The sequence below is a fragment of the Cryptotermes secundus genome, unplaced genomic scaffold (genome assembly GCF_002891405.2).
Source record: "Cryptotermes secundus unplaced genomic scaffold, Csec_1.0 scaffold1840, whole genome shotgun sequence".
Taxonomy (NCBI): Eukaryota; Metazoa; Arthropoda; class Insecta; order Blattodea; family Kalotermitidae; genus Cryptotermes; species Cryptotermes secundus.
Genome location: NW_019721531.1, coordinates 18,952 through 42,379, shown reverse-complemented (window position 1 = coordinate 42,379; position 23,428 = coordinate 18,952). Strand labels below are relative to the sequence as shown.

The following is a 23,428-nucleotide window of genomic DNA, read 5'->3' as shown; positions in this document are numbered from 1 at the left end:
ATGACAGTTTCAAGTGTCCAAAGGTTTGGAGATCGACTCCACAAACCTCTACCCTCTCCCATACTTCTAGTAGACTAAAGAAGGGTGGGCGTATTTCGGTGAGCTGCATTGTTGTGTGATGCACTGTTGGAAGCTTGGTGTTACACCTACCTGAGGCTGAAGTTCAAGTTACGAGTAACCACTACACCTTAGGACTATTTGATGAGGTCATTTACCCACTTCCTTCCAATAAATTAAGGAGCTGGTTCCAGTTTGTTATTGTCTCCTACATGATTTCTGGCCATGATTGCTTCCAATGGGCTCTTGTTAATTTTGAGGGATAAGGTAAAAGGTACAGCTATGCCTGTAACAGGATGTGGCTCATAGGGTTTTGACATGTCAAGGCTCCCACATTTTCTAGACAGTCTGCTCACAGATGGCTTTGAAGTTGTCAGCCTTACACGCCAGCTACCCTTTACCCTCAGGAAGATTCCTGGTACTCATTTCTTTTAGAGGCTGAGTCAACCCCAGGGCCATAGTGCAACTGGAAGGATTAGGCCAATTAAAAATTCCAATGGCCTCATCAGAAATCAAACCCATGACCTTCCAGCTTGTAGCATAGTGCCTCAAGCAACTATGCTACCATGTGCCAGTAGGTCTTAATGTAACAGTTCATAGATTTTCATTTAATGTTCAGGTTNCTGATAAATGCGGGCTGTCAGGAGGTCTGCTCTTGTCTCTGCAGTTAGTCACATTAATAGTCAAGTCTGTGTTAGAGGCGTCGATAGGCGGTTGACGTTTATACAAAAATGAAGTTCAATATTGAACAGTGTGTTTATTGTCAAAACTTTTGCAAGGAAAGAAACTTACAGAAAATGTATCCGTAAGTTTCATTGTTTTGCTGGTTCCCATAAAGTCGTGTGTATCCAAGATTGTGAAAAGGTGGCAGGCCACAGGTTCAGTGTGTGACATAAAGAAGCAATTGAAGAGGATTGTGCCGACTGAAGAAAAGGTTCAGGATATTGAGACATGACTACAGATCAGTCCTCGAAAATCGTAAAGATGCTTAGCACAAAAAACCAATGTTTCACTAGGATCTGCTTTCACAGCCACAACATTAATCAGATTTCACCCATACAAAATAACAGTTGTGCAGCAAATTCGTTTTTGCAACTGGCTGTTGTAAAATGTGCACGATGGAATCGTGGATCCACAGCTTCTGTTCATGACTGATGAAGCGTGGTTTCACGTTAGTGGCCATGTCAATGCACAAAATGTAAGAATATGGAGCAACAAAAATCCTCATGCTACACAGCAAGTGCCATTACATAGTGAAAAGGTGGGGGTGTGATGTGCTGTAGGTCCACGGTGAATCATTGGCCCCTTATTTTTCCCACAAAACTGTGAACTCAGACAGCTATGTTAATGATATACTGAATCCATTCTTCACTCAGCTAACTCCTGAAGAAAGACAATATGGGTATTTTCAGCAAGACAACGCTACAGCAACCATGGTCGCAATACAGGAAGTGTTTGAAGACAGAATAATCGGCAGGGGACTGTGACCTCCCAGATCCACAGATTTCAGTTTTTGCAATTTTTATCTTTGGGGAAACCTAAAGGGAAAAGTCTACAAGAATAATCCTCACACCATTGAACCTCAGAAGAATGACATAACATGCCTACTTGGTTCAATTACTGTGGAACAACTTCAGAAAGTGTCGCATAATTTATTTATGCGATGCAAGGCATGTTTGCAAGAAGAAGGGGGTCACTTTCAGCATCTGTTATAAAGCATGGTAAGTTTGTGTTATCATTTTACAGTATTCTTACAAATGTGTGCATGTACAGAAACTGATGTGAGGGAATCAGCAACACAACTGCATTCTCACTAGCGGGGAAGGGCACAGTAGTCGCGGAGAAACATGCCATCCACTCTACTCTAGTGAGAGTGCGCGCATTTATCAGTGCTAATGACTCATTCCACTCATTCAGCAGTTACAGCAGCAATCTCTGAGGAATGTTGTGCCCACTCAGCCCTGTTACCAGGTTTCGTCAATGACTGAATGCCATTTAGTATTCAGCTGTGTGCGGTATAGTGCATATAGTATAGTATAGTATAATTTGTTTCCAAAATTGAAAATGAAACTGAAGGGATGACATCTTGAAACAGTGTCTGACATCCAAAGGGAGTTGCAAGTGGTACTCGATAGCATTAAGGATAATGACTTCCATGGTGCTTCTGAAGTGTGGGGAAAATGATGGGATTGCTGTATACATTCCAAAGGAGACTATTTTGAAGCCAAAACTGAGTAAGTTACGCCAGCATTTCTTTTGACCTAGTATGGAAACTTTCCAATACACCTCATATTATGTAATAACTAGTTGGCATCAAAACACAAAAGTGAACCTAATTTTACATTCCCCTTATGAGTATTTTCTTTTACTGATGCTATGAAATCTTGTCACAGAAACCCTGTAATTCAGTACTCTTAGACCTAACACTAAAAGAGTCTAAATTATCAATCCCAGATGGAATGATTATCTCTGACCTTACTCCTACACTATGGAACAATAATGCAGAACCCACAGGCAACATATGGTTCACCAGTGTTAATTTTGTGGCCCACCAAAACAAATGGTACTATCAGCTAAATAGCAATTTTCATTACTCACACCAGTTGCACCACTGTGCTCCTTCCCAAATGACTGAACTCTCCAGTTCACATGAGTGGACTCACCCACTGTACCTAATCTTCCCCACCACTCACCAGTCAGACTGTGTTCAGAAGTCTTGGAAATAAATACAGATATTTCTATCATTAATATACCAATATATTAGTAATTCATCAGCTACATTCCAATTTCCATATCAACTAACAGGATAACAGGACTTGAGACACACTCTGCACGTTGTTGGATTGGCTAGTCTCCATGTTTACCAAATGTCACTCCCCTTAACTTCTGGGGATACTTCATGAAGTTATTTATCAAGAGAAACTGCAGACTCAGATGAATTTTTGTGGCACATCACGGATTGTGCTGCTTACATTTGGAACGCTCCTGTGGGCAAACAAAGGTTAACATGTAAAAAAAAGTTAATTAGTGCAGAGACAATGCTGATCATTTCAGACAGCAACTATCATAGGTAACTAAACAAAATGAAACTGCCATGTAGCAGATAAAATTACCAAATGAAATCAGTCCACAATTTTCTTTGCATTTTTTCAGCTCTTAACAATAGATTCATAACAGCTTATACAGATATTCTTTACACAAAATAATCCAACCACATTAAGTTTGGCAGATGTTTTGTAGGACAATGTACAATCCTCTTTGGAAATAAACATCAAGATTTTATAAACATGTATTGCGTCCGCATGGCATTCAATTCTGAGCAAACTCTTCAATATTCCTAGCCTACTTAATCACTTGCACCTTAAAGGAATATGCTCTTAAGCACGAATTACTTTAACAAAAAGCAAATATCAGTAATTTAAGGATTGTAAGATTTTGGTCTTCTGAGTTGTGAAATTGTGTAGACTTGTGGATGGATACCGCTGTTTTGGAGGAACATGCTGCCTCCATCGTCAGGACTGAAACATGGTGGTTCAGAAGTAAGCTTAGCTATTTGGCAAGTTACAAGGAAGGTGATAGTGGAACCAAAGGAGAGGGAACAACGAAAGAAATCCAATTCAAGGCAATGGGCAGAAATGAACAAAAAATGTCCCTTACAAGGAGCACACTCATTTATCATCATAGGTGGGAAACAGAAACAGAAAGAGGAAGAGAGGACCTGTCCAGGGATCCACCACTGTTTTCAGGAGGAAAGTCAAACTGATAAAAACGGATGCAGCAGCCCTTTTCAGAGCCACAATGAGTTTTTGTCACATGAGGGGAGTCCGGAAGCAGCTGTATTTTCTCCCATCAAGGGCCTGGGTAGAGAAGTGTTTTAGGATGAGGTGCCTGGTTTGTCCTTGGAGAGGAACTACTTTTCCTTCAGGGGGTGAATAAGGGTCCTCTATCATCTGCACAGGAAGAACCCATCCAGCCTATAAGACAGCGATCTTAATAATCACCACCCTCAAAAACCTGTACCGACAATTTAATGATTAAAATTATCACAATACATTAAGCTCCAAGACCAATAAACCGATTTTATCATTGCTCCCAAATATGCAGTGAGTCTTTAACAAAGAAAAGAAAAGTCTTCTTGCTAGCAGAACTTGCACTATGAGACATAAACACTAGTGCACAATCTAACTTTTGGTACTATCTTCATAGTTATTCCTTCAAACAAGAATAGCTTCATACAGCTGATAGGCAAGTCGTATTCATGTCTATGTAGTAGCAGTGTGTTCATTCAACCAGAAAGACATTACATGTCGATGACAGATGGAAATGCCTGAGATAATATATAATTATTGCTATTTTGGGAAATATGATTAACAACAAACATACAACTCACCTCACTTTCGGACCTCATTACTGGAAATGTCATTAGCACAGGTTCCTCTTCTGTCTTTATATTATTTGGCTGACTTCCACTTGGAGGAGATGTCAGAAATCTCTCACTATCTGTATCAGGTTCTGTGTTAACAAATTCCATTCTGCGCTGCAAGAACACATCATTTGCATCAGTATTCCTCATCTATAAGTGTTCATTAAAATCATCCTCAATAAGGCAAAATCACGTATGACTTTGTCCATAATTATACATATGATTCAGTGATTATTATGCCACATGCCGAACGACTGGGGGGTTGGAATTTTGAGACCTGGTAGGGTCAAGAATCTTCTCTCCAGTGTCCAGATCGGCTCTGGGGCTCACTTAACCTCGTCTCTAGTGGTTATCAGGGCACTTTCCCTGGGGAAAGAGGCTATTACTGAGGTCAAGAAAACGTGGTTCTATACATCCATTCCCACATACACCTCCATCGCTTGGTGCTTAATTACTTAAACACAAGGGACTTTACCTTTACCTTTAGTGGGCTTTTGATTGACCCACTCAGGCTGAAGAGACATACATTCCCCTGTCCGTTGGCCAGTGGGGAATCAGTACAGAGGAACAAACAGCCTGTACACAAATTATACATATAACTTACCCATACTGCAGTAGGAGGTATATATGCTCTCAGTTTTCCCACATGTATTCCTCTGTTAGCAGGATCACATGACTGCAATTTATGCACCACTGCTGTCTTGTTAGGCTTCAAATTCAGGAGTATTGTGGCATTTCGTGCTGAAGTTTTTGAAATCCCTGTCTCCTGTGCAATAAGCCTGAGGGATTTTTGAGGAAAATGTTCAAGTCTAGCACCAATTTCATCCAATTTCTCTTCAGTGAGTACTCGGCATTTTGATACAGTTCTCCTTTTGTCCAATAATGATCCTGTCTGTCTTACTTTGTTTACAATTGCATGAATAGTTTTTCTGTGTGGAATTGTAACATTCTTAAATTTATGGGCAAATCTTCTCCTTACTGTTCTTACGCAGCCACTCTTCACATAGGTATCATACATGAACAGTCGCTGTTCCAATGTGTATCTCACTCGCGGCATTTCGACATGGGAACAAACATATCTGAGTAAAGACTTATCACAGAGGTCAAGCGCAGCAGCGGGGTGTTGCAACTACAGTCAGCCGGTACAAAACATATGAACTTGCTTCACAGAAGCAGTTGACTGATCAGCCATTCCATGGCAAACCACCACACCTGAAAGCAAAATTCATGTCTCACAATCTCAAGACTGCTATAAAATTTGATATATTTACTGGTCCCACAGACTTTACTTGCCTAATTTTTTCTTAATTTTTGTCTAGTCGTCTTTTAAATGCAGAATGTTAAAAAAAATCACCATCACTAGGGAAAGAAAAGACATACCTGTGATGCTTTTATTTCATCATTTATAATAATACTGATCCTGTCATAATGTGGTAGTTGAGACGGCGTGAGAAGAGAGGCCAACGACGACCATAAGGTAAATATTGGGATGTTAATTAGTTTTAATTAATGTCAATTATTTTAATCAGGAAAAAACGCATTCACACGCGATGCGAAATATTGACATGCAGTGCAACAATTTTAGCATGATAGAAGACACCTGATGATGGCGGTATACAGCCGAATCATGTAATGTGACTATATAATAACTTGTATTTAAGACAGAAATATATGTGAAATAAACTATTATACTAATGCAAAAGAATGCCCAAGTACAATATTAGGAAAAGAAAACATTGGGTGCATCCGTTCTTGTGTGACAATTTAAACTGAAGAGCTTATATTGTTTTGAAAGAACTTTACCTGGATCCAGATTCCTTCGTCTCATTAGAAATCCTTACCCAAACCAAATCTATTTGGTCCTGCCTAGCATATTCTGAAGGGCGTTTGTCATATATACTAGGCTCTTGCTCCATTAACATCAGAAAAACAAAACAGCAAGTCCGTGCCACCTTGACAAACGAATCGCTGAAGCGCGTTGCAGAACAGTTGATACTAGGACACCACGCGGCAACGCAATTGTGAAAAAACTTGCATGCAAATTGAGTTTCTCAGTCTCTCCGCGAGTTGCGTTGCCGTTTCCTTAATTTATGCTGCCCCATTCATTAACATGTGTTCAACTCAGGCTGATAAGAATTCTCGGAAATCGCGGTTGCGTTGCGATTGCCAGTTTCCTTGGTGCGCCCTCGGGCTGAATCGAGCAAGAGCCTGGTATACCTGTATATGACAAATGCCACTCCTACTGTGCTAGGTGGGAGAAAATTATATTCGGCTTGAGAAAGAATTTTTCATGAGACGTAGGAGTCTGGATTCAGGTTAAGTTCATTCAAAACAATATATACACCGTAATTTAAATTGTCAAAAAAGAATGGATGCACACAATGTTTCCTTTTCCTAATATTGTATTTAAGCATCCTGTTGCATTAACATATCATTTATTTCGCGTACATTTCCGTTTTAAATGTAATGTATTACATAGTCACCCTTCTCCCACATTACATGGTTTGGCTGTATGTGGCCATCATCATGTGTCTTGTATCTTGCTAAATATTGTTGCACTGTATGTCAAAATTTGGTATCGCGTGTAAACTCGATATTTCATGATTAAAATAAATTGATCCTAATTAAAACAAATTAATTAACATCCCAGTATTTTCCTTCGGGTCGACGTCCTCTCTTCTCGCGCCGTCTCAACCGGTCTCAACTATCATCATATTCTGACAGAATCAGTATTATTATCTTCCATTGCAGAAGGCAAATGCATGAAATTAAAAAATAGTCATGCATTACATCAGATGAACATACCCACTTAAGATGATGTGAGCAACTAAACAAACATAGTTTCCTCAGTGTGCGCCAGCTAATCTGGAAACTCTCGCTAGTGGGGAAGGCCACAGTAGTAGCGAAGAAATGTTCCATCCCACCAATAACAGAGTTTAACGGGGCTGCTCAGTATGTTGCTGTCCACGTACGTGACGTGAAGCTGATCACTCACCACCAGCTAGTGCCGAGGTCAAGAAAATGTGGATCTATACATTCACTCCCCCATACGCCTTCATGTCATAGTGCTTAATTCGTTAAACACAGGAACTTGGCGACAAAAACATACAGCAAATCGCGTCAAAACAAAACATAGTAACTAAAGCATACAAAGAACAAACACGCATGACCAAACAAATACAGCAAAAACTAACACACGCCCACACAAAGTTCATAGACACAAGGAGTATAAATACGCGGCTCAACACGCCCTATAACCCCATATAACAGTATAATAACCATAATAACAGAGCGGCCTTCGACAGCTTACAGGACGACTTTAAAGGTAGGACGAAATAACAAAAGCTCTCATAAAAACAAAATAGGGTTTGCTGAAATAATACAATATACCCATAATATATTTGCAGAATCCACTTCTCATGAACTACAAGGCGGCAGCCGTTTGGCCCCCTTCAAGAGAAGAAATAATAAATAGGACATGAACCAACTTGGTTTATAATTTCCAACAAAAATCTTAAGGAACTAATTATAATATATTAAGACAGCCGCTGTGGTTGTTAAAAACAATAGGTTTTATATCCATTGTATTTTATCAATGTTATATGTATATATTTTAACCTTCAAAAACTTATTGTAATAGTGGCTTCCGATTGTATAGATGTCCCTCTGATAAAAGTCTGTAAAGACTGAAATATGTAAGGGAAGAAGGACTGAAATAAGAAAAATCTTTACTAGTCACACTGGACGGAATTGTTTAATCTCTTACGACAGGTACAACTCTACCTGTTTTTACCTTTACAGTTTACTAAAGCACACAGTCGTGTGTTCTCAGTCTATTACTTGACGTTTTCTGGTAACGGCTCCAGCAATGGCTATTCCTCTGCCTCCCACTCAAGTCCTCTCTTCACAGACTGACCCACAGATCTAACTAAACTCTGATTGATTGCTAAATTTGCCTCTGGTCCTCCCCAGCCTAGATTTTTCTTGGTTCTGAGTCCCATGGGACTCATGACCATATATTATCGTCTGATGGCTCTGGGAGCCTTCAGATCACTTTTGTATTTCTGACTACACTCTAACGTCCCTTGATTATAACATTTCAGCACGGACCACACAGGAAACAGCTCTTCTGTTGTGTTCATGTCTGTTGCTGTGGGAACATGTTTACCAAGCCATTACCCAGAAACGGCCCTGATATATCTGCTTTTAAATCTAGAGGAGCAGCAAACAGCACATTGTCATCATCATTATCATCATAGTTGTCAATTTCACCATCGCTGTCATCATCATCATCATCGTCATCACTCTCCTCGTCTTCTGTCTCATTGTCTTGTAAGTTGAAGATGACTAGCTCTGGAACTTCATTATGGCCTACTTCTATTTCATAATGATCTTCTGCAGTTTTACAACAAGGTGTGCACAAGGGACCCACTCCCTGTATCACCTTCTCACGTTCTTCGCTCACCTGTCTTTCCACATCTGAAATATTGAATGGTCTGTTCTTTTTATGCAACTTCCCATTTCACTTGAACCCACACGTCTGATGGGATTATATGGACAATGATGTGGGGAGAGACGTATGACTTATTGCACCTTTCATTTGTCAATTTGTCAGGTTCATACTGTTTCATATTATTCTTGAAAGGGAACCCTCACTGGAAAAGTTCAAATTTTGTTTCAGTGTGGGATATATAAATTCCCCTCTATTAGAGCCACATACTGATATCTGTTTTCTGTTGGAGTTGTTAGGTACTTTGTTTGTTATAGCCAAATGACAGTTCACATTATCCATAATTAGTACATTGTACTCCTCTAAGTAATTAATAAATCTGTTTGAGAAACAATCTTGAAGTATATGGATAGTCATTTCTTCATGGTAGTCATGAGTGGGTTTAGACTGGAGGACCCCCAAGCTCCCATGTACGAAACTCCTATTAACCGATTCTGTGTGGCAAATGATAAAGTGGGCCCCATTTCCTACAGGAACTTTTAACTTACCATTTTCAGTGAAATGTTGCCAGATATATTGTCATGTGTATGAGTGAATATAGACAGGTTTGGGATTGAACTCTTACAGATCGTAACCATGAGTACCTGTAGCACTATTGCTAATTTACACACTCCTCAGTTCACTACAGCACACGTGACGTCTTCTCAGTCTGCTGTCTTTTCACTAGTTGTTGCCTAGTAATGGCTTCCAACACCATAGATTCCTGAGCTCCCATATTTCACGTCCTTGTTCAGCGGCAAGTGACTCACAACTAACTCATTGCTTCAACTGATTAACTCCCACACTGGCAGCCATCTCACACCAACCTCCTATTTTCACAGCTCTCTCAAGACTTTTCCCAAATGACAGCTGGCCCTCATTATATAGCCTCGGCACAGGCCACACAGAGAACACCACTTCCAACAGCTCTTCTGTTGTGTGCATGTCTGTTGTGGCAATTACCTAGCAACGGCTATTGTTTACAGAGGCATTATTTAGCAGTGACTGTTGTATAGCTGCTTATTTTGCTGTCATTGCCTAACAACAGGTCTACATCCCACAATATTAAACTGTGTGATTCTGGTTTACCCAAGTTTCATCCAGGTAAAACACTGGTCAGCTATCACCAAATGTTGTTAGTTGGTGCATTGTTTGCAAGAACTTCAACCTTGCCACAACAAAGTCACCTTACTGTATGAGGAATTTAAGTCCAGCATGAGTTCTTTTGTACTGGAAGTCAGGATGCTTCACTAGCCTTGCAGTGGAGGAAACTGAACCTTTATACACTATTTTTTCCGTAAGGGAAAGTGTTGCTTTTTTTTTTTTTTGGTGGTAGGGAATTTGCTATCATCATAATATCCAAAAACATTTTTGCATAAAACATCTCTTTGGAAGTCATCTAGGTTTATCACTCTTTTTGGTATGTTTATTTGCTTTCTGGGTGACAGAAACAACTTCTTTGTACCTTTTCTTTTCCTGTCTTTGCCTCTCTGCATGCATGTGAAACAATCAACATACTTATGCAACATGATCTGGCTGTCAAGTTCTGGAATTTAGAGAACTCCAATCTCCTGCAGTATTCTTCAGATATTGTTTAAGAAATTATGCATATTAAAAACTATTTTGCAAACACTACTACCTTAACTACTGCAATGGCCATCGCCACTTGCACTCGGCTTAGTGAGTGTGAAGTTATATTCAGACAAATAATTGACATATACAGTAAACCCTCACTAATCCAACCACACTTAATTGGGATAGAAATTTGAAAAATGAAAATTCTGTTTACATTTGAGTAAAGAAGGTAAATTTGTCACTGTACTTAACTGATTAAGCACTGTGCCATGAAGGCATATGGGTGAATGATTGTATGATGGGAAGTCATAATGCTTTAATCATCACCATGAGAAAATCATAATTCCAAAATATCATTCTATATAGGAGGTAGCCCATTTCCTGAGCTTGCCGAGTGGTCAAATTCACCTGCCCCAAGTGGACAGAGGAAGCCACCAGAAGAGGCAGAAGCAAAATGGTGATGTCCGTTGAGAAAATGTAGGCTGGTGCTTTGATATGGCTCCTGCATTTGCAAAGGAAGTCTGCCAACAAAATCCATGACAAGATGACCACTGTGTATCAGGAAGGTGTACCATGATATGACAGTAGTCAGGTGGAAGAGGTGCTTTCATTGTGGACAGACAAACCTCGAAGATGAACCCTGAAGTGGAAGACCATCTCTCTCTCTGAGGTACCGGGAAGTGTGGCACAGGTGGAAAGCTCTGATCCTATCCGATAGGTGCACAACTATCAAAGCTACTGTTCATGAGGTCTGCATTAGCCATGGGTCGGTTTTCAGTGTCATCCATGACGAGTTACACGTGACAAAGGTCACTGTGTGTTGGGTGCCACGATTGTTGATACCAGTTCAAAAACAGAAACGGATGGCTGTGACAAAGAAACTTTTTCAGTTGTGTTAAGACGAAAAGTGGGAATGTTTCGACCGCCTGATTATGATGGATGAATGTTGGGTCTATCATTATGACCCTGAACAAAGGAAATGAGCAAGCAGTGGAAACATGCAGACTCACTGCCACCAAAGAAGGCCAAATCCCAGCCGTCATCACAAAAGATGATGTTGAACGTGTTCTGGGATCGGCGGGGTGTCATCATGGCCGACTACGCGTAAAAGGGCGTCACTATCACTGGAAAGTATTACCAGAACCTTCTGAGAAAATTACAGGAGGAAATCAAGAAAAGGCAATGTGGACTGCTGGGAAAAGGTGTGCAACTTCTCATGACAACACACCAGCTCATGCTGCTCATGCTACGACAACACTTGCTTCCAGTTTGGGATATGAAATTCTCCCCCATCCACCATATTCACCAGACCTGGCACCAAGTGACTTCTTTCTTTTTCCATGCTAAAGAATCCACTTTGTGGTAAGCAATTCCAAGACAATGATGATGTCATTTCTGCAGTGGAGGACTTCCTAAACAGTCAAGATGAGACCATCTATGATCAAGGTATCCTGCGGCTAATGCATCGTTGGGGAAAATGTGTGGCCTTGCAGGGGGCTTATGTAGAGAAGGACTAACTCACATACAATTTCTTGCACCTGTATCTCTGTTTCTTCTGGGTGATAATTAAAATCTCATGACTTCCCCACATATAGATCCACATTTTCTTCACCTTGGAACTAGTTGGAGGTGAGTGGTCAGCTTCAAACCCCAGCTTCTTTAATCCTGGGGAAAAAGCCTCCCAGTACCCATTGGATAGGAGGCTGAGTAGGCCCCAGAGCCGGTCTGGATGATGTGAAGAGAAATCAAACTCAACCCCTTGGTCATCCAGCCCCTCGCAAGTTGCTATACTGACTACACTATCCTGGCTCCCTGTCCACAGTTGTGTACATACTTCACAAGTCACATGGCATTTAGGAAGGCAGATGAATCACTTGTCTGTTCAGACAAAACTTGACAGTTTCTTCAAACCTGCATTATTACATTAAGAAACAAGTAAAACTTCTGAGTTTACTATCGATGAATAAATCTATTTTCTCTTTATAGTTTTTAAATAAAGTCTGTTTTCATCAGTACTACTTATATCATTAAATATTCCATTTATTTATGGTTTAAGTTTTTTTCTTTTAGGGCTACCTTTTGATTCACTAATTTGGATTATTGCTTAATCCGAATAACCTCCCTACCCCCAATTCCTCTAGATTAGCAAGGGTTTACTGTATTGTTACACATGTAAGTTTTCTAAAGCACTAAAAGTTATAATTCAAAAACACACAGTGATTTTCCCCACCTGACAAGAAAAAGATAGCTTGAATGTGCCACTTGCATCATGGTCAAAAGACAAATTATATTATATCCTTTCCTGGTCTTGAGCTCCTTGTATATATTATTAAGACCAAGATGGCCAGCTGGTCAAATAACACACAGTTTCATGGAGGCTGGGTGAGATAAATACAGATAGGAAGAAGGAGAGTTGATACTCGCATTTTCTGAGATATAAAAAATAGAGTACCAGCACAATTTAAAATTACATGAATTGTCTAGAAAGTTAGGCACAAGGGTCTGAACCTTCTTAGAATTGTGTTTTATCACAATACTCTGTAGCTAAGCTTGTAATTTAATTTAGGTTTTATATTCGGTTACTGAAAACATGTACCCCCAAACCAGTACCGAGTAGGAACAGAATCCTTGTGATCAAAATCTGTCCTGGAACGTGGCATGCTAGGGATGCAGATGGTAAAGATCAAGGTATCCCTGTAACAGGCCATGGAGGCCCATAGGATTGTGAGACATTGAGGTTCCCACATTTTCTAGACGGTTCTCACAGGTGGCAGTGAAGTTGTCAGCCTTATGTGCCAGCTGCTCTTTACCCCCAGGAAGATTCCTGGTACTTATTCCTGTCAGAGACTGAATTGACCCCAGGGCCATAGTGCAACTGGAAGGATTAGGTAAACTGAAGAATCCAATGACCTCATCAGGAATTGAACTTGCAGCCTTCCAGCTTGTAGCATGGTACCTCAGCCAGCTGCACTACTGCATGCCCCATACCGACCAGCTAAATTTAGTAATGCAGCAAGAAATAAGATACCAGAAGTAATACTTTTTTTTTTGCAAACTTAACTGAATTTTAATAATTCTTCTTTTGATCATCTCAATGCACAATTGTGCTGAACACAGTTATGTCTAGGAGACTGCCCGGACTTTCAAACATGAGGTGCAGTGCTAACAGCAGGCTTGTCTCTACTGTGAATGAGAAAAAAGAAGAGTTTGCTGAATGTTGTATCATAGGGTCATGGTGTGTTTTATTTTTTTTTCTGTCATCACAACTTCTTTATAGATAAACGATATGTTAATTATCTGTTACATGTTTTGGCATTTTGACCAACATCACTTTTGGTTCCACTGGTCACACCTTACATTGGCCAATGAAAGTGGAATCATTTAAGGAAAGTATTAAACCTGATACTGTATTATTTGAAAATATGTATGAACAGTTATGGTTTACAGTTCTGAATGGCTGAGAAACTGTTGTCTCTCCAAGAAGGATTCAGCTCCATGGAGTTAGTTAGGTCTAGTGACCTTGGCTTGAAGCGTGTGTGCAGTCAGGATGTTTTCTAGGTGGGGGTAGTCAGTTTTCCTGGGGGAGGGGGACCAGAAATTTTGTTTACAAACTCGTATTAAAGCTAATATTACTGCTCAGGATAAAACAATTCATACTTTTAAAAATATTTTAATTTTTATGTATTTTCTAGATTTTCAGTTTCTGAAAATCCAGGGGAGGGGGCAAGATGCCTGAATTGCCCCAATGTCAGTACCCATCATTCTTGGTACTTGAGCATAGAATTCAGTACCTAAGTCAGACCTGTGCTGAGTGCACTGTGTTTGTTCTAACATAAATTGTTTTGTTGTCGTTCTTATCTTCTTTTGTTAATGCGCGGACATTATCTACTTGAAGTGGAGGTTTACAGTCTGCAGTGTGATATATTGATATAACAGGATGTATGAACTAGGAATTATTCAGGCATTCCTTATCTGAAATAATGTGTTTGGGTATTACAGGTCTTTCTTATCAACATCTATGTTCAGTTATATGTAACAGTCAAAACCCATTCCTCCAGTTATGATACAGTTTCTCTTGAATACGAAATTATGATGAGTCAGTACTGGGGTCACCATATCAGTATGTGATACAGTATCGTACTTAGAAGCAATTTAATTACCAGGTATTTATGAATTATTTGCACAGGGCAAGTGAAATAAATGCTGAATGGAGTGGTCACGTATATAATTCAGGATTACTGAATTCCTGGACTTTGTCCATCATCTAGTAGAAGAATTTAATTGCTTATATTACAACTGTCAACACAACAAGTAATATGGGAATATCTTGAATAAAGACAGTAGGTGTTGTTATATGTCTTTATGTGTTTAATATAAACATAACTGTCTACATGTTTCAACCATATAATTAGGTCATCATCAGGCACTTATGAACATAACTCAAGTGATTAAAATATTGGTTATAATACGGATCCGTGTTCTTGCAATTGATGACTGCATTGCTAGCGAATATAAATTTATATATTAGGTGTATATCTACGATTTAGTGTACAATTCGTTATTATGATTACGATTAAATAAATAAAAATATGAAAACAGAAATATTAAAAATATAAATGGCATAAAAATTAATTGTAGGTTGTATTTAAAACTCAGGTTAGATGCTGTGCTTGGTCATGTGCAATCTTCAACTGATGTGTATTGGTATGCTGAAGTGGGGGGTTGAGTTATTTCTCACTTGTTGTCATGTGGATCATATATACTATTGTACGGTATAAAATTTGGTTATTTCTTGCACTTCTTACTGTTATCCTCGATTATCATGGAAGCTTAGGTGTTTTAAAAATGTGGGTTTGAATGATGCCCCCTGTTGATAATTATGTAGTTGCACTTCATTCTCAAATTCACTTGGTGCTTTTTCTTCCCTCAGACTGGGAGAAAAACTTTTTCACATGCATGTTAAACAGCAGATAATGCTGTAGTTTATGTCATATTCTGTACTTTATATTTCAATTCTTAGGTTTCTGTAATATCCCGTATATCACATTCATAATAAGGATCATTGTCAGTGATGTGTGTGCCATCCCATATTGACCACACTAATATCAAACTAGGGTCCTTGAAGCGGAAAGCCTGTTCTTTAAGAGCTTGCTGTGTATATAGGGGAATCAGTGTGCTTTTGACAGATACTGTACATAGGATTACTGAATCACTTTTGTGCTATGTGATAAGCAGTCGGCAAGAGGCACTGCTACAAACAGACCATCTGTGGGATGGAACGCAGCTGTCCAGTAGAAATGTCGCACTCAGTTATGAAGTTTATTGTAAGTAGATATGGAGCACAGGCATTGTCTGTTTGCTGATGGTCCTGGTGTTTGTGCTTATCTTAGTTCCTTTGTAAAGTAGTCCCGTTCTTTGTATTCTTTGATGTTGTACCTACTATTTTGGTAGATAGATGCCAAAATTTTGGAGGAGCTTGATGGTGGGTGGAAGAAATTAATCCAGTGCACACTTTAGCCATATTTCTTAAGATGTGTTTTGATATTGTCCTTCCACATATAGGTCTACTTAGTGGTCTCTTTCCTTCAGATTTTGAATGCATTCCTAATTTCCTTAGCATGCTATGTGTTCTGTCTATATCATCATCCTTGATTTGATTATCATCATAATATACGGAGGCAATACAAATTATGGACTGCTCATCCATTTTTCTCCAGCATCCTGTTATTTGCTTCCTCTGTGATCCAGATATTCTCAGCACCCTGTTCTCCAGTAGAGTCTGTGAGGAGTACTCTCTTCTGGATTATAATGCCATGTAATATGGTAGAAGGCCACTAAGGAACATAGTGCCCCTATATTCATCATCAGGGAGTAAACGAGGCAAGATAAAAAGAAGCAGTTGGCAAGCAGAGCTTTGCTACCAGACTACATGGGACTGTCCCAGAAGATAGTGCTGTTCATAGTCACTGTCATGAGAACCTGAAATTCAGCCCACAATCTGTATTCTTCCCATAATGTGATGAACAAATCTTCATACCAATACAAATGACGCTATAAAATTACAGTATCGTATTGTGGCATGTGGGCCTGTTGCTAGGCAACGACCACGAAATAAGCAACTGTACACAGCCATTGCTAGGTAACAGCTGTGCCAACAGACGTGAGTGAATGGTGTTTTTTGTGCAGTCTGTGCTGAGATGTTATAAGCAGGATAATTTAGGAGCTGTAGTGAGTGAGTTAGAGAAGTGCTGCAGTTCACTCTTTAAAAGCTGTTGCTGTTAGAAGCTGGTAGCTGAGGTATAGGGACAGTTTAGGAACCCAGATGAAGGGGAACGCCAGTGAAGACATGACTGCGGACATTGATATACAGTATAATAGTGAAGTGTAAAGCGTAGTGATGCATTGTGTCGAAGAGTCCAATAAATTCGGTCATCAATCCAAAACCCATTTATAGTCACACTCCTATCATGTGACAGTATATTTTACTGTCTGTGTTTCTAGATGGTAAACAGGAAGAAGATTCTGAAACGAATGGTAGGACGAATTTCATAAATTAAATCTGCTGTAGATTTCTTAATAAGGATATTAATAAAAATGCATTATAAGAATATGGTGTTCTGGGTTGTAATGGTGTGTAGTCTGGAGGGGGTGACATTGTGGAGAAACATATTGCCTCTGTATTGAGAGTCGAAAAGTAACTCAGGCCAACTGTTTTTTGCTGGTTTCTTGCTTGGCATACTCTTTGACTCTGAAGATGGAGGTGATATGCACACCTGAAACATTAGGCTGTGTCTGAACTACTTGGCATTAAAATCCAGAAAAACATACACTTCATAGTGACTGCTGTGAGACTTTCAAATCCAGTAATCTGTATCATACAAGAGATGGTATATAATAATAAATGTTCTAGTAAGTACGTCTATTTCTGTGTTCATAATATAAACACACCGCACAACATTCAAACTCCATCAGGACCATTACTAAGTCCAAGAGACACTTTTTATAGGAGTGAATGTCTGTTCCTATGACAAAGTGGCAGGGACATTTGGATGTTGTGAAGTTTGAAGTGTGCCAAATCTGCAAGTCACAAATTTCTTTACAGTTTGAAACTAATTATTTCCATATCAATAGCAACAAACCAACCAATTAACCATCTAACTAACTGACTGACAAACTCCATGGAGCTGAGTCCTCTTTGAGAAGGCACCAGTTGCTCAGTTACTCAAGAAATTTCCAGCATTTTATTGAAGCCAAAGATTATTTACCATATTCACAAGATACATTTTAATATTATCCTCACCAATATCCAAGTCTTCCTAGTGGTCTCTTTCTATCAGCGTTTTGTACCAAAACTGTACATGCATTCCCCTCCAATATGTGAACCATACCATTCCACTGACGTGATCATTCTGCTAGTCTTTGGGCAAGGAGTACAAGATTATGAAGCTCCTCATTATTCGGTTTTCTCCAGCAACCTATATTTCACTCTCTGGAAGGTCGCGGGTTCAAATCTCGATGAGGTCATTGGATATTTTCAGTTGACCTAATCCTTCCAGCCACACTAGGTCCTGGGGTTTACTCAGCCTCTAACAGAAATGAGTACCAGGAATTCATTAAATTTTCCTGGGGAGTAAAGTGCGGCCGGCGCATAAGGCTGACAACCTTACCACCATCTTTGAGCCAATTGTCTATATAATGTGGGACCCTCAACGTCTCACAGCCCTATGGGTCTTCACGGCCTGGTACAGGGATAGCTTTACTTTTTACTTTAGGTCTATATCTTCTGCTGCTCAGAATCTTGTTCTCAAACTGTATTCTCTGTATTCTTCACTTAATGTCAGAGACTAAAGTTTCACCCCCATACAAAACTACAAGAAAAATTACAGTTTTGTGTATTTCACTTATTATGCTTTAGGCAGCAGAGCAGGTTCTGAACTGAATGGTAGCAGCATTACCGGAATTTAGTCTGCCCTTAAGTCCCACACAAATGACATTTTGATTTGTTGCTGTCATTCCCAAGTATTTGAACTTCACCACATTTTCAAAGTTGTATTAGCTATTTTTATGTTACGATTTTGGCCCGCATTCTGGTGAAATTAAATGAACATACATTTAGCTTCTCTGTGGTCATATCATATTTTATCAAATACTACTGTTCATATCAGTAGTGTCTGATGAAATTGGGCTAACCGTAATTTATGTACAAAGAATATGATAGGGTTTGTTGTTAATACTTCAGTGGCATGTTTGGTCATTTGGAGTAACAAATGTTATATACTCATGTTTGACCTACAGTCATTACAGACCTTAGTGATTTCTGATTGTGAAGTTTGTTATGGAATGTGTTTTGTATGTGGCAAGTATAACAGTGATGAGTTTGTATTACTACATTTAATTCGTTCATTTTATTTTCACGTAGGCCATTCAAACTTGCCATATGGTAACAGTTTCCACTTTTATGTTTACACTCATTGGTGTTCTTATGGGGGTGTGCAGTGGTACAGTTAAAATTTGGGAATTGTTTTTTTGTAGGCAGAGGAATATTCTGCCTCCATCTTCAAGGTTGAAGTATGTAGGTTCAGGATTGGGTTTGGTTATGTAGCCAAATTACAAGGAAGCTTGTTATGGGGCACAGGTGAAGAAAGGAACCCAGTCCAAGCCAATGGCAGGAAATGGACAGTGATATACAAGGGGCTGCCTGTACTATAAGGGCTGGTTGATTGCCACAGGTGGGAAATGGAGTACTGAGGAAGAATGTATTTTTCCAGGGATCCATTGTGTTTTCAGGAGGAAAATGGAATTTGTGAATAATTTATACAAGTGGCCCTTTTCAGAACCATCATAAGTTTTTCTTACATGCTGAAAATTGTACTGGGAAGTGGGAAGTTCATGACCGTTTTCAGGCCACCAACAGAAGGGATGTCAGGAAATAGTGCAGTTTTCTCCAATCAGGAGTTTGATCAAGAAGTATTATTTAAGGGAAAGTGGCTTGTTTGCCCTCAGTGTGATGTTGTGGGTTTATTTAATCAAAAAACTAAATAAATGAAGGAAGAACAGAAAGTGAAAAATGGTTAAAGTTTTTTGTTTGATTATGTTTATATGGTGTATTTTTTATAAAAATTGTTATTTTCAAATCCTTCATCCTGCCAGGGTATCAGAATTTTCCTTTTTTAAAAGGAAACCGTTTTGCATGTTTTTTACGTGTGTGTGGGGGAGGGGAGCAGGTGCACACATGCTTGATTACTCTGATTTGAGGTCCTCACAGTGATGACTGTTAAGACTGCTGTCTTCTTGGATGTCATGTTATGTAGTTTTGTAGATAGGTACCAGATATTTCAGAGAAGCCTGTTACTTCCTTCTTTGTGGTGAAGATGGGGGTAGCAGATTTCTGTGAACTGTTTATGAAACTGCATGCCATCACACCTCAGAAGATGGCAGTCATAAGATGTTACAACTATTTAGTCAGTCCAGGATTAAACATTTATCAGTAACAAAATTTCAAGGCACATGTAGAGAGATTTGATAGAAGAAACTGACCTAGTTATTGAAGAAGAGTACCAAATCAAATCACTGAACAAACTTGTAATTTTGAAGAATTTGTAAGGCAATTCAGAATGGCATTATAGAATAATCAGTTATAATATTGAAACGTAAGCTGGACTTTAAGTAACTGTCTACACAGAAGTTAATCTGTGAATATATTAATTGATATATTAATCAGTTAATTTTTATGTAGAAGAGTTATTAAAATAATTATACCGGTATAGCAGGATGCATAAACTAAAGACAGGTTGTGCTGTTCAATTAGTAACATGAATTGTCAGGGCACAGAATAGTAAGTAATTAGGGCAATATTTTGAAATAACAATATTCAGAGTTTTATTTCTCATGATACTTCATGATCTTGTCAGCAGAGAAGAATGGTATGCTACATCAACTGATTGACAGGTTTAGAAATAAAACCTCTGTTTCATTCAGAACAGCACAACAAAATTATGAGTGAATTTTAAAATTCAACAAGCTCCCTAATGCAAGTGGTATTGAATGACATGGGACTATGATCGTGAATAGTGAATGGAGGTTGTTGTGGTATGTTTCAAGGTACCATACTGGCATTCAGCTGGGGAAACTAAGGAAAATTATATGCACAAATTCAGGTAAAGATTCTGTGGCTACACAGGTGTACTTTCTAACACATTTTCTGAATTATGTGCAAGTGAAGCTTGCTGCTGCTGTATCAGTTCATGAGGGACTGGGAGAATGACATTAAGCAGCTTCTTCAGGAAAAAAGTTATGAGGCTGGAACCTGCTCATGATCATATCCATTGGCAGACTTTTGTATTAACAGGGTTATGTTACCATAGCATTAGTGATCATTTGATCCTCGTTCATGAACAAGCCACAACATTAAGCATTGTATTTTTGCAGGAGATGTCACCCCTCCTTGGAAACCAGGAACATAACTTGACTCTCTCATGGCAGAATTTCACAGTTAAGGTCAAAAGAAGTCAGGTTGGTCATGGTTCCACAGGAGCGTGGCTGAGTCGCCTCATCAGTTGCAGGAATACAGAAGAAGTCACCATTCTGGAGAATAGTGAGTTCAAGCAAAAAGTACTGTTTGGTAATGGTTGACTGTAGGTATTACTTCTTGTGCAGTAAAGTTGGCAACCCTGGAATCCTATCAGTAACACTGGAAGTACAGTTTTGTTTCTCAGTCTAGTTTCTGTTATCTCTATGGGATTTTTGTTGGTTTTCCCCAGCCTCTCCAGGTGAACTCATGGATAGTATCTTGAAACAGGCTTTTTTCTGATCCCTTCAAATCCCTACATATTACTGTTCATACCCTCTATTATAGCAGGAGTGGTGGAGTGGTATCATGAAGTAACATGACAGTCTCTCAACAGATGGCCTGTCTCTTCCTCATGCTGTATTGTGAATACTGAGTGTAGGAACCTTAATGCTCACTGAAAAGAATGGTCTTAGTGTGATGAATGTCTCCAAGGGACAGTAGAGTGGCAGTATGTGACATCAACAACAGATAGCTCCTCTACTCTCATGATACTTTTGCAAGGAAAAATTAATTGAAACCTTAAATAGCATGTTAGAAGTGTAAGTAAATGGATGAATTTATTATACATTGTGGATCTTACACATATAGTAGTACACATATAGTAGACTGTAATAAACACTTTAATTTTTCAGCAAGCGGAAAAGTTCAGAGTGGAAATTTGGTTGCAGTTATGGGATCCAGGTAAAGATAACTGTTAATAAGTAAATCTCTTTTAAGATTTGAGGTTCTCATATCATGAGTATCAAGATTATGGTCTTGTAAGATCTGAGGGTGTGTAGTTAAGATTGTAGGTACTGTCATTTTAGAGGAACCTGCTGGCTTTCATCTTCAGGGCATGCTCCCAAACATTGGTACATGGATACCAGTCATTGTGGTGTCACAGCAGAAGAGACCGTAGTCTAGGAACTAACACCATGGAGTGGGGTCTATTAAGAAGTTGATTGTGGCTCAGCTATCCAGTTTTTCCGTATTTTATGGACTGTGAAGATTCATTACCATACTACTGAAATCTCTTGTAAATGATTCTGTCTTTCTTTATTGCTTATCTCAGGTGTTTATATTGTATCAGGCAACACACATCCTTTCCTTTTTTGTTTTTATCCCCAGTCCATCCTAACTGTTAATGTTCTGACTAATTGAAATGGTGTCAAATCAGAATTTAATTTCTCTCTGTCTATGCCTTGCTGACCTACTTCTGTGCTACCACTAATGATCTGCAAAGGACCATTAGAGCTTAAATGAACAGGAGTGGTAAGGTGTACTGCAGATTTGAGTACACATGATTTTCGGTAGCATTCTTTCCAGTTTTCTCTTGGCCATAAAATTTATTGTGTGCCTGTTGACCATAATCCCAAGCTCCTATACCGGAATAAGTATTGAGTCAGTTACGTTGTTTCTTTTGTTGAAAATCCCCTTGAGAGTTATACACTGAAAAAAGTGCCCCATGTACAATACCCAAGTGAAAAGTAAGAAAAATATTTCATCATAAATTTCAGAATGTTTCAGTTAAAAACAGAAGAAAACTATTAGTTTAGTCATAAATTGATTTAGATGGACAGGGTTGTTGATAGACCAAAAATAACTGAATCAAAACATGAAATGCTCACTGAAGAGAAAATTTGATGAGACCAGCCCCAGGCTTCAGCGTTCTCCACAGTCCCATAGATACCTTTAATGGGAGACAGGGTGTAATGCTTCTCCCTCTGATCTGGGTTGGTTTTGTTTGTGATTTGAGTGTCTCTTGGTTCATTGATTGTGCTCTGGGCCCAGACAGAAATGGAGTGAGTTGATGCAAGGAACTTGCGTCTTGTCTGCTACACTATCCAGACAATTTGCTGCAGGCTCTCTTGTAAATATCCTATATTTTATTTATAATAGGAAGAAAAGCAAACCACTGCCAGCACACCATATCATGCAGTTCAAATCTGTTGTCGTAAAGATATTCACAGTACAAATTCAAAAATGATTTTTAGCTGTATATTTTTAAATTTTTGTCAAGTTTGAAAAATATTTCAAGTGAAAGTTGTAGATCAGAATCAGATCTATATATTACTGTGTGAATCAGTCTTGTATGTTGAGCCATTTTTCAGAAAATCAATGAAATTAATTTGAGTGTCATGGAAAGTACTAGTAATATGATGAAAGATATAATTCATGCAGTGACTTGCAATGTAGAATTGTCAGTACCAAATTTTGTCAGAATCAGTACAGTAATTTTGGAGATGACATACATAGACAGATGTACCCTCCCCATTGAATATTCATTTTATGCACATTATGCAAAGAATATAGAACCCTGTCTGTTCAGTTGATT

At 38.9% G+C, this 23,428-nt stretch overlaps 2 protein-coding genes across 2 annotated transcripts in view; one reads left to right on the top strand and one right to left on the bottom strand.

Annotated features, from left to right (window-relative positions):
• The window catches only part of LOC111875575 (zinc finger protein 271), a 55,307-nt gene that overhangs the window by 15,652 nt on the left and 16,227 nt on the right, over window positions 1-23,428 (top strand). The window contains exons 2-3 of the mRNA XM_023871920.2: window positions 20,973-21,138; window positions 21,747-21,795. Coding sequence (XP_023727688.1) covers window positions 20,973-21,138; window positions 21,747-21,795 — 215 coding nt within the window. The remainder of the gene's footprint in view (window positions 1-20,972; window positions 21,139-21,746; window positions 21,796-23,428) is intronic.
• Window positions 2,793-6,460, bottom strand: LOC111875577. The gene is made up of 4 exons (XM_023871925.2): window positions 6,284-6,460; window positions 5,085-5,692; window positions 4,448-4,594; window positions 2,793-3,042 (listed from the first exon to the last, which is right to left on the bottom strand). The coding sequence occupies exons 2-4, from the start codon at window positions 5,535-5,537 to the stop codon at window positions 3,010-3,012; spliced, it is 633 nt and encodes a 210-aa protein (XP_023727693.1). The 5' UTR covers window positions 5,538-5,692; window positions 6,284-6,460; the 3' UTR covers window positions 2,793-3,009.